This window comes from Amblyomma americanum, chromosome 1 (assembly GCF_052857255.1).
Source record: "Amblyomma americanum isolate KBUSLIRL-KWMA chromosome 1, ASM5285725v1, whole genome shotgun sequence".
Lineage (NCBI taxonomy): Eukaryota > Metazoa > Arthropoda > Arachnida > Ixodida > Ixodidae > Amblyomma > Amblyomma americanum.
In genome coordinates, this window is record NC_135497.1 from 241,385,223 (window position 1) to 241,403,345 (window position 18,123).

Genomic DNA, 18,123 nt, shown 5'->3' on the forward strand with positions numbered 1-18,123 from the left:
ACCTGCTTAACATGTGTCAGTTATTTTCAAAGTTAGGTCGCCTGTAAAGGACGGATACTAAACAACCATATCCATGCATGCATGCCTCTAGAACATCCCTATTAAAAGCTTCCCTTCTCTGGTGGTATAATGAACAATAACAATGTCACACTCAAGAAAGTCACATTTGCCCAAGTCTTTTGAATGCATACTTAATCAATAAAACTTTGGAGCATAAGTGCTGTGTTCCTGAGAGGAAATAGGCAGAGTACAGAACATTTTAGTGCTTATCTGTGCTGTTCCCATGAAAGAAGAAAGTTGCTTGTAAATCGCACGGGTACATGGTCACATAGGAATATATGCTACTAGACTCTGTATGTTCAGCGGATAGCAATTTCCTATCAGAGAGCAAAAGCTAAAAAAAAAAAAGGACTAAAACAGTTGCAATTTCGCAAACCACAATGGTAGGTAGACAGCCCCTGCAAACATTTATAAAACTGATAAAAACAAATATTATCAAAGTTTCATTATGGTTTCTAGGCCTTTCTGCTTGATTTATTTTTTTATCCACATAGGGTACAGCTGTAAAAATGCCAGTGTTTTTCTTTTTTCTACCCCCTTCTGGCCACAGCAGTGCCACCGCCTACAGTAGCACTGCTGTCACCGGCTGGGGGTAAAAGATGAGGTTACAGCCCATAGAATACGCATAAACAAATGTTTTAAAAGCAGTGTTCTGATTTCACACTGCACCTATGATACCGTCCCTTCATGAAGAAAGTAGAGTACATCCTAGAACAGGTTGTGAAAGTATGGAATGCCATTTCAAAGGTGACGTATTACTAAAACACTGCAATACGTGCACCTGGGAGTCATCCCTGGCTGGGGTATGGCCATGGCCCTGAATTAGGCTAGCTGGTCACAGAATCCAGACATAGAACAGTTGTCCACACATTTGTCTAGAGCACCCGAGTGGCACACGCTGCTGTGCATTTATGACAATTGCTACTGCATGGTGGGTCCAACATAGCTTTTAAAGACATGATGAGTTGAACAAGGTCCATGGGAATGTGCATGAATGACAGGTTCGTGTTTGGAGCCTTAGATTGCTTGTAATAAATGCAAGTTTACTCCCCAGTGCACCATTCGAGCACTCTAGACAGCTGTGTAGATGCCTGTACCTAGCATATAAAGACATGGCATAAAGAAACAGAGAGGAGCACAAAGACACAGAGAGAATTAAGCGTAACAACACAGACAGGAGTCCTGTTTTTCTTCTCCTGTCTATACCTTTATGCGCTAGTTATAACATATATCTGTTGGTGTGGGGCTGGAGCGTAGCTGAAAGAAAAACAAGCAAACAAAACTTTCAGAAATGTTTTTCTCGTTTCAGAGGGCACCCATGGAGGTAGCAGTTCGTTAACAGTTGGCGATTACTTTGAAGAAGGGTGTGACAAAGTATGCCAAGTCATTTCGAAGCTATCTTTTTATAACACCATGATAAATCTGTGTTGTGATGCCAGATATGCCCAAACAGGCGCTCTATCCGCTGGGTGTTTCTTCTCAAAATTGTGCAAGCTTCTTGTGAAGTCCAACATGCTGTCGCATGCACTACACTTGCTCTCTAATGCAGTCATTCAAACTAGAAAGCCTAGACAAATTTAAATGAAAAGCAGCTCTGAAATGGCAATAAATGAGCAAAAGCAAACAACGCACTGTAGCAGACGATGGCACAGACAGTAACCCCACCCGCCTGCCTGCCTGCCTACTAACACCTGTGTGGAGCACACTCGGACGGTTCCTCACTGCTGGTAACATTACTGGCGACATGATGGTCACATCATATGCTACGCCAACAAAGCTGATCATGTCACGAGTAAGTCACTAACAGCTCTGCCGTAAACGAAAGAAGCTAGCTATAGTAAGAAACACCGTGATCTTTTTGTAAAGTTGCTTGATCCGGGAGAACAGTTGGCTGAGTAAACTCAGTAGCTATGGCGTCAAGCTAACAAGAATGAAATCACTGGCTCAATCTCAGTATTGCAGCTGCATTATAATGAAGGTGCAATACAAAAATGTTGGTGTAATAAGATTTCATTGCACATTAAAACATTTCAATGTAAATAAATTGTACTGAATTTAAAAATGTGATCAGAATAAATCTGTAGCCATTTACGTGCACCAAAGTGTGCCTCATAACCCATCGGTAACTGTAGTATTCAAAAGCTGATCAACATCTCTTTCTTTTAGGAAAATGGAACACAGCGTAAAAGTAAAAAAAAATACCCCCTAAACATTAAAGTGGTTTGAATGGTTGCCGGTGTATCAAGACATAAATGCAACATACATAGGCACATGCATTTTTATATATTCATGCCACTTGCTCTTCAACACTTTGTACAATAGTTCGATCCATCACAGAAAATAAACACTGTCAGTTGTTCTGAAGAACTTGTGCAATCAGTGAAGCCTGCTTAAAACTGACTGAGGCACTGCATGTGACACACAACAGATACCATGTGACATGCTCCCTTGTGCACTACTTACATGCCCGTACTGTCCACCTTTGCCAATAAGAACACCCATTTCACGACAGTGCTCCAGTATGGCATTCACTTTTTCTGCTCCAAGGGGAACTTTCGTTTCCTGTAAGAAACAAGATGCATGTTCGTGCTCTTAGTACTCAAACACCAAAACGAAAAGCCCACATAAATAATTATTTAGAGCAGTGCTCATATGCATCAATGCTCTCTGCAATTTCTGAAACGCATCCCCTGAATATGTGATCCATCAGCTGAGCATAGCTGTTTCTACCAAGTGCACCAAAGGCAGAACATTGCATGAGAATAAGTTTCACTGTGCACATAATTAAAAGGACCTTTCATTTAGTTATGGGAAAAAACCTTGGTTGGTCTTATAAATGGTGAGTGACAAAAATACAAACTAAACACAGTAGCAAAAATTGAAATGCACACCATGTGGTAGATGCGAGGACTTCCATCTTTAAGCATTTGTCTTCAGACAGGAGAAATTTTTGTGGACACCTTTCCTTATGACATGACACAGTATTTATTCTTAAAAACAAACAGTGAACCTTCATAATAACAAGCTGCCTTATTTGAAGTGTGTCATGGTCTGAACCAGACTGAAATTTTATATCAGATTATTCTGAATGCAATGGCAGTTAATTCTGCATATTGTGAATTGTTGACACTCTGGTGGCCCATTGACATTGATCCTTCGCTATTCTATTTTTTTAATCTGGCAAGACAAATTAAGTTGTGAAGGCCACGTAAAAACACCATGCTCATTCTGTTAGCTTTCCTTATCACAGTCGTTTAGGGGGCACAGGGGGAAGGCAAGAAAACAGTTTGATGCCATCTGCTCGTAGGTGTGTGCACAGTGCCATCTTGCTGAGGTTACAAACTTTTTATTTATTTATTTATTTGAACCTCAACGGTCCCACATGAGACATGAGGGGTGGGCATATGAATGGCGGTTGACAATGACTGTTCCATGATAATCATGAAGACGACACCGTTTCCTTGATGGCAGTCTTGAAATGAACAGGATCAGAAATTTGTGCTAGACCTCTGGGAAGGTCATTCCAGTCGTGAGCTGTATGCAGAAAAAAGGACTTTTGGAATGTGGCAGTGCGGGCATGATCAGGGATGATGCTGTTGGGATGGCCTGCGCGAGGTGTTCGACGGGCTGGTTGAATGAGCTGGCTGTCACGTGGTGAACAATGAAAAAAACCTGTGATAAAGGTAGAGGAGTGAAATTCGGCGACAGGAGACGAGAGAAGGAAGTTGTAGTTGAAATTTTAAGGCATATATGCTAGAGTATCGCGAGTAGTTTGAAAGAATGAAACGAGTAGCACAATTTTGAACTGATTCAAGGGCTGAAATGAGGTTAGACTGGCGTGGGTCAAAGATTGCACTAGCGTATTCAAGTTCAAGTTTAGGTCGCACAAATCTTTTGTAAGTTAGTAATTTTAAGGAAGAAGGCGCCATGGGCAGGTTATGACGGAAGTACCCAATTGTTCGATTAGACAAATTTATTGTTGGGCTAATGTGGCAAGACCAAGATAAATCACTAGTGAGGTCAATACTAAGGTATTTAAAAGATTTAGTTGCAATAATTGTAGTATTGTAAATTTTATAATTTTGTGAAGTATAATTTCCGCGGTGGTGAAAAGAGATTATTACAGTCTTTGTAGTATTCAGAGACATTAGCCACGTAGTGCACCATTGCTGTATGCTATCCAGGTCATTTTGGAGGACAGAAGCATCGTCCGCGTTACTTATAGGGCAGTAGATCACGCAGTCATCCACGAAAAGGCGGATGGTAGATGTTACTGTGGAAGGTACGTCGTTAATGTATATTAGAAAGAACGCGGGGCCAAGAGGCACTAGCTAAACCGGAGGGACAAAAAGATGGTGAAAAGGAGAGACCAAGCAGAAATGAAATTTATTAGGGACTGATGGAAAACAAAGCATTTCACAATAAAAATGTTTGGTGTATGCAGGCAACAGGGGAGGGGCAGAAGGCAAGCATTCATGTATAGATGTCACCAACTTCACAAAAATAATAACTCACTCTGTGAGACTAAGGAGGAAAAATATACCTTCGGCAATCATGTACAGAATTTCACCTTCTTCAAAAAAGTAATGAAAGCTCACTATAAGACATAGTGACTAAATTGTAAAACAAACATGCTCTCTGCTCAATGGTGGGAATTTGACTGACTAAATGTGCCCAAGTCCCTAATAGCCAAAGATTTGACAGCCTAGTTGGCTGAGTCAGCAGTAGTTTTAAGGCGCACTAGATTTTTAATATCTGCACTGCCTGGAAGGCGGTGCCAGGATAACGTCAACAGTTGTTTCCTAATGCAACTGGTATGAACAGACCCCTTGGGGTTTTATCTCTTATGTGGCCTGAAAAACTGCAAGCCTGGACAACTTCCTTGGAGATTTTTCTGTCAGTTCGACAACCATATGAAATGACCAAATCTTGCACATCATACCAGTAAAAAAAGGAGACTTCGCAAGTATGCTTTTTGGATGCCTTGTCTATGTTAATTCACAAGATGTACCTTTTGCCTGACATCCATTAGAATGGGCATAAAAAAGTTGGAATGGGAGCAGGACAGTGACAGCAAGCACAGCATCCCATGACCAATGTCAAGATACTGGAAGAACCATATTGCTGCCTAGCAGATATGCTTCAGATGCTAAATACATCATACTTTTGAACCAAAATAAAAATCCCACCACTTTGCTGTAACAACCAGTTTAGTTCAGTACCTGGTTCAAGTACTTATAAAGCATTGGAGTGTATATGTCTAGATGTCTAAGGCCCCTCTCTTTTTACCAAAATAACACTTAGATATTGCAAAGTGTTCCTGCTTTCCTGACAATTTTGTTTATATAGCAGTTCACAGTATTTGGCAACATTTAATGCAAAAATTAAAGTTGAAGACTGTTAAACCATGAAAAAATGCTTGCATATTAATAATAACTATATCGCAAAGAAAAGCATAGTCCCATACAAGCTGGAATTATAAGCATTGATAGTTATAAAGTATATGCACCACCAGATTTCAAGGTTACAAAACAGATATACTCCGTTTCATACGACATACCTTGTGCATCAGGGAAGGTGATAGTGGAAAGGAGAGGAATGGAAGGGGGCAACAGAATTGGTACTATTAATAACAAATGGTAGGTCATGCAACTGATTGTGGCCATGAATTAGGCTTGTTTTACGAGTATAATAAACCAAATGAAAATATTAAAAGGAATACTGCGTCATTTCACTAATTCATCCAGATGTTGGGAAGCTGCAATGTAACACTGGAATTTTAAGCAGTGCTTCTGAAATATATAAACGTCCCTGAACAGCTGCGATTAAATTCATGAGCAAACGCAGATTTATCACCTTAAAAAAAAAAAGAGCAGGAGGCTATTTCTAACCACAAGAGCTTCGAAAAACCCCAGAGTGCACAGACCACCAGTTGAGAACCACTGGTCTCAGTAATCTTATTTTAAATTCTGAACACATGCGCAAGCAAAAAAAAAATTAATAGCAGAAACCTCTAATAAAAAGCTGTGAAGTATGGTAATTTCAGCTGACAGTGACTTCATAAAATTGAAATCAACACTGTTTTCAACATTTATCAATGACTACAGTCAACTCTTGGTATAAAGCTAATTAATGGTTATGAATGAACTTCACGATTTAACTCTTTTTTTCTTTTTTTAAATCAAAGAATCCACTATATTCCACTCAACTTCATAAATTGCTGTTTACTATTTGCCATTTGCCTCACTTTAAAGATATATTTACACCATTAACATTTACAAATGCAACAAGCCAGACACAAGGCCCAACAAAGCTATGAAACTATATCACCAAGCAGGAATTCTGCATCGCCAACTGTGCAGCCATGACCAAGACACGGCACTTTCTGTGATGTGACCTACACTAACCTTATTCTCCACAAGCTCCACACCCAACATGAGTCCTTTGCCTCTGACATCACCGATCACAGGAAACTCTTTTCTTAGTGATTCCAGTGCTTGCAACAGCCGGTTTCCCATCACACGAGCATTTTCCATGCAGCCTTCATCATCCAAGACCTGTGTGTTAAGTAAAAAACAAAACAGTGTTTTAAACAAATGTTCTGCCTCATAGGCGTACTGAACAAAAAAAAGATTGCTCTTCACTCTGGACTTCACAGAAGAACAAAATGTGAAAATGTAGCATAAAAAGAAAGAACGGGCATAAATGTGGTAACACAACAGCTTCAAGCCACTATGCAGCATCTATACTCCATCTCTCCATCTCACAAGTTGTTTGCGGGGGTGTGCAAGCTACGGTGTTCTCAGCCAGTCAGAACGCAGTTCACTGCAAAACGTGTTCCTCCGCGTTTCTCACCCCGCAAATGGTGGCTTTACCCCTGGGAAGGAAACTACACCAGTGTCAGCTGCTACGCGCAGGAGGCTCGGCCGACTCGGTGGACACCATGTTTACAAATGGCAGCGCACCACTTCACAGCAAGCCTCCACAGTGCTGTGGTTGAGCCGACTTTCACAGCTAATATAATCAGTGAATGAAATGCTTACTGTTCTTTCAAAACACCATCATGAACTACCTTTTCAATTACTGTAATAATTGTTTGAAAAATTGTCACCATTCACAGTGCTGCAAACAACTTGTGAGGCGAAGTATGGTCACACTGACTGCCAGTAGGAGCCTTTACAGCAAGCTTCACAAATAGCCTTGAGCAATGTGTTTAGTACCCATGCCAAAAGAGAGACAGAGAGAGACTAGGAGAGGACAATGCAGTCAGTTATTTGCATGTTAGCAACAAACAAAGCACAGCCAGCTTTTTCGAGAAGCAGAAGTGAGGACACCTACTTTGCTGAGAATACATACTGAATTAACCACAGCAATGTTGCCACAAAGCCACGTGAAGCAAACTAATGTGTTACCACTCTTTTTGCCACAGCTGCTGGAAAGGAGTGCAGGCGTACTTGAAACTAAATGCACAATTGGCATGGTTTGCAAAAATTTGATATTGGTTTGAAAACATTTCAGACTATAACGTCACATACCTACGCACTCCAGGGCCTTACACAATATAGTCAGCATGAATTGAAATAACCTTGGTCTCTATTTTAAATGCAAAGAAGGTGCATCAGCCACTTGATTTCTGATACACAGAGGTGTGGTACAGTAATGCCAGCTAGAATTTTCAGAGCTAGCATGATAGCTAGCGGTATGCCAGATTACCAAACTGCAGTAGTCATTTCATCTGTTGCATGGCTGCAGCAGTGCAATAGGTCAGTCTTTCAGAGGCTCCCCTCTTTACAGATGTTATAAGAGATGTCATTGGAAGCAAGCATTTAAGTTACGTTTGGGGCACAATTTGATGCAAGAAAAAGATGTCAGTTAGGTGCAGTGAAAGAGAGTTTGTTAAAGAAACCAACTGCAAAGTCATACAAGGCTAGCAGAGCCACATTAAAAGCGCTGATAACAAAGATTGAAGCAAAAGTTGTCATAACAGCAATATCTGTGCAAGTCTTCCAACAGATTGTCTTCTGTCATGCATAGTAAGTTGCGGCCTTCAAACTCATTATATGCAATAAGCACATCTCTTGCATGAAAAAAAAAAAAACACAGTAAGGTGACTGAATCCATCGACACATGGCTACAAAATTAAGTTGGGAGTAATGCCTGTAGCTTTCTCTGCTAACAGCATACCCAGAATACTCATATGATACTGATATGGAGCATACAAAATCTTTCCTACTCGCTTCCTTTGAGTTCAGATATACAAACACTGATGTGTACTGAGAGCCACTGCAAGGGATTCATGCATCAGTTAACACAAACAGTGGGACCTATTGCGATATGTAACACTGTGAGAGTTTAATATACAGTACACTAGCGATAATTCAAACTCAGATAATTTGTCCTTTTGGTTAATTCAAACAAATTTCAAAATTTTGGCTGGCCAGCTATATTTTCAATGCTTGCTCCAACACTCTCAATGCACGAAAAGCAGCGGTCAAGGTCAGATACATCAGGTTTGTGGTGCCACATGAGCTGAAAATTCGGCCCCTCCAACTGGTTAACTAAGACACGTTGCGAAGGGGGGGCCATGTCGAGGTCCGATAGCCACTTCAAGCGATCCTGTCACCGGGTAGTTTTGTTTTCTGAGCTTCACTTTACCAGCCCAAAGCGATAGTAGCTGTCGGCTGTGCATCAGTGAGCCAAGCCCAGCTGTGTGCCATTTCAGACCCTGATTGGCAAGTCGTTATTCTTTGCTTGGTTCAGAAGGAGTCTCGCCATTCAGGCACAGATGTGCGCGCCTCTTGCTTTTGTTCCCATGGTTCTTCCCGCGCGCCAAAAATACGGGCTCATCACTAAGTGCTCCTAATTTGTGTGGTGAAGCCATCCTTACATGAGTGCAACCACTTGTGAGAAGGCTCCACCGCTACCACTGCCGCACTGTACCTGCGAAGGAGGCCGCGGAAGGCCTTAATATTTTGAAGTAGTTCTGCTTTGCATTTCATGAATTTCTCATTTCAACCGCATCACTACAGCGTCACAAACATATCGTTTCTACCAGAAGCACTAACGACTGGTACATTCCATGCTTTCGTACTAATTATAAACATCAGTCACTAAAACATAATCTCCCTTCAGTTCTAAACACATACATATTTCATACCAAGCCTACGATAAATCAGTTGAGGCAGCAATTCCTTAATATATTATGAGATCAACACTTAAACACTGCCTTGCATGTTATTACTTAAGATATTGATTTTGTTGTGTTTGATGTTACTGTTCCTTTTTAATCGTGTATAAACTATTTTTCCTTGTTTGTCGTTTCCATGTATGCAATATGTTTTCCTATATTGATTTTTCGACATGATATTGAAATCCTGCGCCCCATACTGAAATTTCAAGTAGTGTCTCTCCTGTATTTGCAATGTACATTGAGTGAACTTCACGCTGCCCTACCTTGTTGTGGTCTCTTGAGCCCAGTCAAGCTGCCTCGAGCAGCTTTTTGCCCAAGAGCCCCTTCCATGTATATGGTAAAATAAAGGAACTGAACTGAATTGAATTGAATTGATGTTTCCTACAGTTGGCATGCATAACAGCATGACGGAATTGCAAAAAATATCACTGCCGCACAGTTTCCACTTGAAAGCAGATGACCATTGCTCATTTTTTTATTAATTAAATTTACTGTGCAACAAAACGGTTTTCTTGGAATTTTTTTTTTGTAGCCATTCAATGACGCGACCTTGAGATAATTCGGACGTTTCTTCCAGCCCCTTGAGATCCCAATTACTGTGGTTTTACTATAATGGAAAAACAGGGCATCACTGCAAACTTTTTTTTAACGAAACAACCAGTTGCTAGTTGGGTAAACATATCAGAAAAAAACCTCGGCTCCCTTGAAGTTTGAATTAATAAGTGTCTATCGTAATTTTTATTTTCGTTGCACCCTTGCCTAGCACAGCTTTTGTGCAGTTTCAGTGATAAAACCTTTTCAGTGCAAGATAACAGAGTGGTATCCTTGGAGTAAATGACACCACTTTTGTCACTGCAACTGGCACATTTAGTGCCACGTTTCCTATTCTCGGCTACAGCGAAAGGCACCATCAAATTCCTCTCATATACTGGGTCGCATGACTATGCTTGAAAGCAGAATGATGAGTATGTTTAAAATCATGGTTGTAGTGCTGAACTGTAATGACGCAGATGAGAAAACAAGGTGAAGACAGTTAAGCACGTCACCATGCACCTTGCGTTGGCTGTGCTTGTCTTGTTTTGCTTGTTCCTGTCTCTACATTTCACAGCAACTATGTTGAGCTTCATGAGTTGGATCTGAACTCACAAAAACATGGCTGGTTTCAATAAGCAACAGAAAATTGGCAGTATTACAAGGTAGGACATATCTAGAACTTTCAAACAGCTGTGCAATGAATCAATGTTGATAAAGCGTCAACAGGGGGACACACGAAGCACCCCGTTTCATGTTTTTGATTAAAATTAGTGATTTATGCTGCATCTAACCCTCTGGAAAGTTGCTGCCATGCTCTGATAACACACAGGAAAACTATATGTCAACTGTGCATTTCCTATTGCCACCATTTATACTCCATGCTCAGTTACAAAGTCCACAGCTAAGCTTTTTACTGCAACAGCTGCCAAAGTAAAGGCCTGAAAAAGTGCAGCGAACACTAAGCTCAAGCAGATGCGTTGAAAACAAAGAGCAACTGGGGTGACTGACCTCAACAACAGCTGAACCAACAGCAGTAGCCACAGGGTTGCCACCAAATGTGTTGAAAAAGCTAGCTGCATCCAGGGCTTTCGAAATTTCTGGTGTTGTGATCACTGCAGCTAGTGGAAAGCCATTACCAATGCCCTTTGCCATGGTCACTGAAATGATCACGAAAAAACAAAAACACAGAGTTGCAACATGTGCAAACAGCAAATATCATTAGAAGTAACATAATGCAATCAGTTTCTACAAATGGTATGCTAACTTTTCACATCTATTAACCCATTTTCTCACCTTATGATAATAATTTTAACTGAGCATGTGTGCACAATGATTAATACAACTCAGTGCTTCATATGTTCAGCACAAATGCACATCAAGCAGAGGCAAAATTTGATTTTCTACAACACGACTAAACCTATGTGACCCAGGGAGCCAGGTATGTAGAAACCCGGATTCCAAAGTCAAGTTTTTCAGAGGTTTTCAGTTTCAGTAGACAGGTGAGTGAAGACTGTTATGGCAGCAAGCAAGGACATGCTATTCAAACATAGAAACAAATCAAAACATAGAACAAAAATGTAGTTTGAGTCATTACTTTAAAAGCACACTAGCAGATGCAGGCTAAAACAATTTTGCCTACATGTACACATATAAATATCCAAGCCTTCCACTACTCTTTTACTCGCTGTACATTTTTGCATTACTATTGTTAACAACTGTTAAACTTATACCCCATGCATAAGGCCCCTCACGTGCACGTTGAGTAAAATAAGGCCTAGCTGATATACTTCAATCAGCCGTAGTGATACAGTGGCTATGGTATTTGGCTGCTGAGCCAAAGGTTATGGGATTGAATCCCAGTTGTAATGGCTGCATTTTGATGGAGGCGAAATGCAAAAACACCCATGTGCTGTGCAATATGTCAAATACCATCATGACCACAGGTGGCACATTCTCATTCAGCTTTCACTTGGGCAACATGAACGAAAGCATGTGACATGCATGCTGCTGAGTGATGTGTGTTTGTGGGTGTTACAGCCCGTATGCTCTATTGTACTTGTTTCAGCTTGACGCACCAGTAACGCTAGAATTAGTTACGCCGCTGTGGTAACAAGAATCACATTTTTGAAAGCCTAAAAAGTGATAAGGCTATTACAGCTAGATAATAACCTCTAATTAGTGAAATGAGGTACCTAACTATACACTAGTTGATATGTTAACTATTAGATTTTAGTTAACCAGGTTGGTACTAGTTTAAATTTCTTAGCTGTTTTGTGAAGTTTGGCCCCAGAGCTGATATTACACCATTGAAAAGATTATTTTCAAATGATCTATTAAGGCTTTATTGGATGCAAAGGGGATAAGTAAATATATAATCATATTCACATAAGGGTCCCAAAGCCAGATCTTTTTTATAAACATTGACAGCAGTCTTTGGTGAAACAGCATATTTACACGAATATAACACATTTTTTTCATCATTTCACTGGCTTCAGAATGCACCTTGCATTGTATTCAGAACTAAGGTACAGTAATCCCTTGTTATAACGAATCGATTTACTCGAAATATCGCTTTATTCTGAATTTCTTCCAGTCCCGACCAAACGCATGCATTTTAAGCCGCATTACTCGAAGCGCACGAAGAACTTGACCCGCTTAGAGTGAAGTGCCGAGCGGAGGCATCGCCACCCCCGAGCGGTGGCATTAGTCTCATGCAAGTACAGATCAAGCCACAAAAGTGCCAAACGACCTGCCTAGTAAGGAGTACCAAGCGAGTGCCGAGCGCCCCCAGCAGCTGGGGGCGCTCGGCAAGCTGTCGAATTCTATGGTGCAGCGTGCCCAAACCCTTAATCTCAGTCACAATCGCATCGCTGGTGTCCCTCTTGATAGAATCCACACGAAAATAAAGTTTTTCTGACGTTTTGCGATGCCGGAAAACTGAGGTCTCTTGGATGCCGAAAAGTAGAAAAAGATAGTGGGCAGGCTTCTGCCGTAGCATTCCATGGCATGCACTCGATGGCAAAGTTTTACTGCTCTAAAGAGCACTTCTGGCACTGAAACATGGCAAAAAAGCACAAAAGAAGTATCCCTCCGATTATGGGACCATTCACACTTCCGAGCCGCAGAGGTTGTGCGACTGTTTTGGTTGAAAAGCGACAGTCGCAGGCGAGTCGCTCGCTGCTCGATTTTCCAGCATTGTGACTGCGAGTCGCGAACCGCTGAACCAACGAGCGAGCGAGCTCAGCTTTTGACAATGCCGACTGTGGATGCGCAGGCAACGAACTGAGCTGCTCCCTGGCTACCGTAGTCATCGCTATAGTCATCGCTAAGCCTAACTGTTTCACATTGGCCAAAGCAGACAAAACTCTTGAAAGCGCACGAACGTCATTCCCGAGAGTTTTCGCTTCAAACGAGAAGGCGACCCGACCCACAGGTCGCGCTTGCAAGTGTGAACAATGACGTTGTCGAGCTGCTGACCGGTCGCATGCCCTTTGCAATGTTAAACGCGAAGAGCTACGTTAACAAATTGGGAAGTGGGGAAGCCAGTCTAAAGATTTGCTCGCCACTCACCATAATCAGCCTGCATCGCAATAAAACACCGCCCCTAGCTTCGTTGCACTTTTGACGGTGCAAATCGACCGATAACTTGCCGAAAACATGAAAAATCCGAGCGTCACCAGCGGCGAGTCAGGCTGTCAACATGGCAGGCCAATGCAACCATGGTATTTCCCCGGCAATTTTCTCGAGCCGGTCATGCTTTATTTGCGCTAGCCGACTAGACGAACGGTCTAAATGTGGGGTAGTGTCACTGAATTTTGTTTCTAGACATTTGTCAACGGCGCGTATGTGCGACGCTGCGCGAACACCAACACTCGAACCATAGAATTAGCACAGTGTCATCGACAACGGTGCGCCGAATTGTTTGCAAACTTCACGGCTGCACACCCCGAGAAAAAATTGCCCAGTAATCTGCAAAGTCCTTACTACAAAACCGTACAGTTTTCACGATCACGCTGCGTATCCACAAATGAGCGGCTAATTGTTTTTTTGAGCACAACAAACACAACCTCTGACTCGAGTCACTGCATTTGCGGCGCTTTCCAGCATGATACTGTTGTAGCCTTCTGTGACGCCCCCCCCCCCCAATTAAAGCGGCCACTGCCTTCGATACAACCTGAAATACCCCCATAAAAGCGGCCACTACCTTTGCAATTCGAAATACCCTAAGCAAGTGTTTTGCCACATCTGCACTCTGCTTACTCCTGCTCCCATCCACCTTTAAGCCAGAGCCGACGCAATACGCTTTGCTCCCAAATTTTCTAATGGCAGTTGTTCATCTAACAAAGAAGACGCAATACAGTCCATATTCCAAATACAGAAAAATTAGTTTTCCCCTATCACTGGAGCAAGCAGCGCAGTCAGGTGTTTTCTTTCAGTGTTTCCTCAGTAAATATGCAGCATGCAATGCTTTGAATAACATGAATTGATATAATATTTTCCAGAAGATTTATTCTGAGCATTGCTGATTTGCATGAACTAATAAAGGTAAAGAATTCTTCCACGTTTCCCCCACCCCCTCGATGCTTCGTGCAGTCTTTTCTGTGCTTCGTGCCGCTGACTGAAACAGAACCGAGGGCCTAAAAGCAGCTGTCTTAGTACCTTTGCAGTTGTCAAAGCGGGTGGTGCTCGTTCCTTTGATGATGGGAAGACAGCTGCGGTGGTTACACTTGCTTTATTATTGAAAACTTCTTTGCAGCTGAATAGGATGTGGTTCCAGCAAGAACAGTAATGAGGGATGACAGTTTCAAATGATGAAACGCATGTGTACCTTTCACAGGCATAGCCATTACAAACCTATGATTAAGTTATGCTTATTTTTCTTCAACAGTGCTTTCTGGTACCTAAAAGACTTCAATAAACTTTATGTTAGTTTTTTGCCTGGGTGAATGTCTGATGGGATGTCATTATGTAGCCTTCATAAGGCCTTTGAAAGCTTGCCCTTAAATGCAAGGCACTTTACTGTTCCTCCTAAGCCATCACAAGCATTCTTGCCATGAGAGGTAGCGAAAAAGTTCCACTCAGCAGAGAGATTAAAATCCTTTTCGTGGTGGCACAAAGTAACAAAGTTCTTTTCATTTTTATATTGGGATGAGGCGCTTCTCCAATGGTGCCTCCAATGGTTGGCTCCGGCTCAAAGGTGGGTGGGAGCAAGAGAAAGAACGCAGAGGTGGCGAGACGCATGCTTCCTGAGGTAATCATATTTGCTCTTCCCGAAGCCCCGTCGAGTCATTTGATGCTGCTCTCGCATACCATTGCTCGCATAAACACAATATAGATTTCTGAGCAGCACTACAGTTGTGTTCTGCACTGAGGTAGCAGTAAGGGGCAACCATAGCTCGTGGTGTGATTCTTAACTTGAAAACTTTTCTCACTTAAAGGGACACTGAGCAGAAATTAAGTTGGCTTGTATCGGTAGAATATCACCTCCTGATCACAAAAATGCCACTCTTACTGAAAACAAAGCTCTTGTAAGGTAGAAAATAGCAAGAACCAAAATACAGGTATCGCCGCCACAGGCCAATCTCGCAAGTACAAGCATGATGACGTCATAGAACAAGAGATGCCACCTTGGAGGAATTTTCCTTCCTACATGGAAGCCGCGAATCTCTGAGGCTGACAAAGGAATGTTGCGCGGTTCAGAATTGAAGTAAGTTTTGTTTTAAAACAGATAGTGCACTTTTATCACACAAGGAAGACAGACAAAAGACAACCTGAATGTTGGAAGCAAAGGAAACCGGTGCCTGGCAGCGCCACAGGCGGCCAGGAGAGTTTTGATTTGTTATGGCGCTTCGCGTCTATGAGCTTTGCGTGCCCCGTGGTTTTGTTTTTGACGTGCCTCGATTTGCAAGCGCTGAACAGCAGAGGAACTCCAAGTGCCGCTTCAAGTGCTAACTTAGTTAACCTTTGAAGGAGCCTGTTAAGGCTGGTCAGGTGGTTTGGTTTGGTTCGGTTTATGGGGGTATAACGTCCCAAAGCGACTCAGGCTATGAGAGATGCCGTAGTGAAGGGCTCCGGGAATTTCGACCACCTGCGGTTCTCTAACGTGCACTGACATCGCACATCGCTGGTCAGATGATCGGTAATCGTACAAGGCAGTTCACAGTATAAAGACCACTTGTGTCTTCGCACGCTCGCCCGGCGAAACATTCCCGGCTGTGCCAGTCAACTTCAAACTACTTAATGGAAATTGTTTATTAGGGACAGGAGGCAAGGTACAAGGCAGTTAAGAAAAATTTCTGATGGCCTAGCTCTGTTAGGCCAGGATATACGTAGCGAAAGCGCAGAGACTTCTGCATCGCAAGAGTGCATTCACTAGATGCGCCTTTATTCATGGTTAAACCTTGAGATGTCGTGCCGGAGTGGTAGCGTCTCCGCCTCAAATGCTAAAGGCCCTGGTTCGATTCCGAGCCTCGGCACAGGTTTCTTTTTTTATTCAGTGAGTGGGCGGGGGGGTTTCAGCAGCTCCCATAGATGCCGCCACCGAATACGTTGGTTAGCGGTTAATCGCCGGCTCTGTTAAGGCACGTTTATACTCCAGAGAAAAGCGCGAGCGCGCGCTGCACGGCAACGTCACGTCGGCCAAAGCGAGACCCACTACGTTCCAACTGCGCTTGACCGCCGATGCGTTCGGCGGCTTCGCCGCACTCTAACCGCACTGGCGGAGACTTGGAGCATGTCTCTAATTCGCGCTGAGTGCGCCAGCCGCCGCCGGCCCGGCCAGACCGATCTGGCTCCACGGCGGGGTGCGCATTGTGACATCGTTCAATAGCTTCGGCAGTTGGGCGGAGCTGTTCTTTTCGAGCTCTCGGCTAATTTAATCCATTCACAGTACACATTTGAAGGTACATGCAAGTGGGCGAGAGAGCCCGATCCAGTGGACCCCGTACCTCTGGAAAAGCGCGGAAGCCGTTGATGCATCGTGCGTCGGCTTTACTTTCAAGCCGCCAACTTTAAACGCGCGCGCCCTTGAGCACCCATCCGTTTTTTGTGGAAAAAAAAATTAATAAATGACCTGGCCTTTGCAACCGTGGGAGATCCTCGACGCCGCCTGCTGCACCATGCAACCGCTCCATTCAAGAAATCACAATCCGTTGGCCCCAAAGCCCCGACCAGCTTCCTATGGGCGCGACGCGCCAACCTTGCCCTGGCCCCTCGCAACTCCCCGCACTGGGGTTATAATATTTAATTTGCAACGGCTGCTCACGGCGGAACGGGGAAATGACCCGCCGGCGCCTAACCTAACCGTGCTTCCTCAAAAGCATCGCACGCTCTGTGGGGTTGAGGTCGCTGAAATGCAGGCCAGAGTTTTTGCGAGAACTTCGTCGTCGGGTTCGGGAACGAACGGTATCCATCGTAACGCTGGCAAGATGCCGGTGCAAACATAAACGAAGCGTGGTAGCGACCCCCGATAGATGCCTTCAATGTTCGGCGGCGGTAGCTTTCATTTCGGCTGCTGCTAGACTGCACCGCTAGCCGCCAAAAATCACAGAGTTGAGTTTACGTCACGTTTCACGTCACTCCATTTTATGACATCATAAGAGTGCGCCGTGACGTCATAAGAGTTCTCGAGTTTGAATCGGAGCGGTGGGAAAAACTTTTTCAACTTCGAATCCAAATTTGTTTGAAATAAATGCATCTTTCGCTCACGGACAAGCGGCAACAAAGCCATGAAATGCTGAACTATCAGGTTTTGCTAACAAAAAAATTTGATAGAGTTCTCCTAATTTATTATTACGAACACTGCTGTACAAAAAACCACAATGCATATGCGTTATCTATAAAAACTTTTCGACCGCAAAAGTGAAATATTAGATTTTTTGTCAATTTTTTAGTACGACCAAGTTTCGTACACGTCTGAAAAATTTGAAGGGCCATCACATGATCAGGAAATTTTTTGCCCCAAAGTTATTCAGGGTAATTACTTTAGACGGTTCAGTAATGAGCCACAAATTGTATGGAAAAGATTGGAGGGGGTTGAATGCAAACTCTGGTTCGTTTGGCATGGAATGATCCCAATTTGCCCTTCATTTGTACTTCTTGATTTGCTTAATAAAAGATAATAGTCTTGATAGTTTCTGGAAGCTTCTGGAATTTCTGCACAAAGATAAGCCAAAGATTTGAAAAAATATTAAGCTATAAGTACACTTTGTGCAGACTTGAGGAGTACTGATACCTGCTATTGATGTTCTATACATTTACTGAAACAGAAAACATTAAAAATCACCTAAATGTAGCAAATCTTGAGTTCAAGTTGGCACCCACTTTTGTCACCCTGAAGC

General features: G+C 42.8%; 1 protein-coding gene across 1 annotated transcript in view; it reads right to left on the bottom strand.

Moving 5' to 3' along the window:
• The window catches only part of LOC144116234 (alanine--glyoxylate aminotransferase 2, mitochondrial-like), a 51,098-nt gene that overhangs the window by 11,541 nt on the left and 21,434 nt on the right, over window positions 1-18,123 (bottom strand). The window contains exons 7-9 of the mRNA XM_077650961.1: window positions 10,793-10,941; window positions 6,468-6,617; window positions 2,524-2,622 (exon numbers count right to left, since the gene is read on the bottom strand). Of these exons, the coding sequence (XP_077507087.1) occupies window positions 2,524-2,622; window positions 6,468-6,617; window positions 10,793-10,941 (398 nt within the window). The remainder of the gene's footprint in view (window positions 1-2,523; window positions 2,623-6,467; window positions 6,618-10,792; window positions 10,942-18,123) is intronic.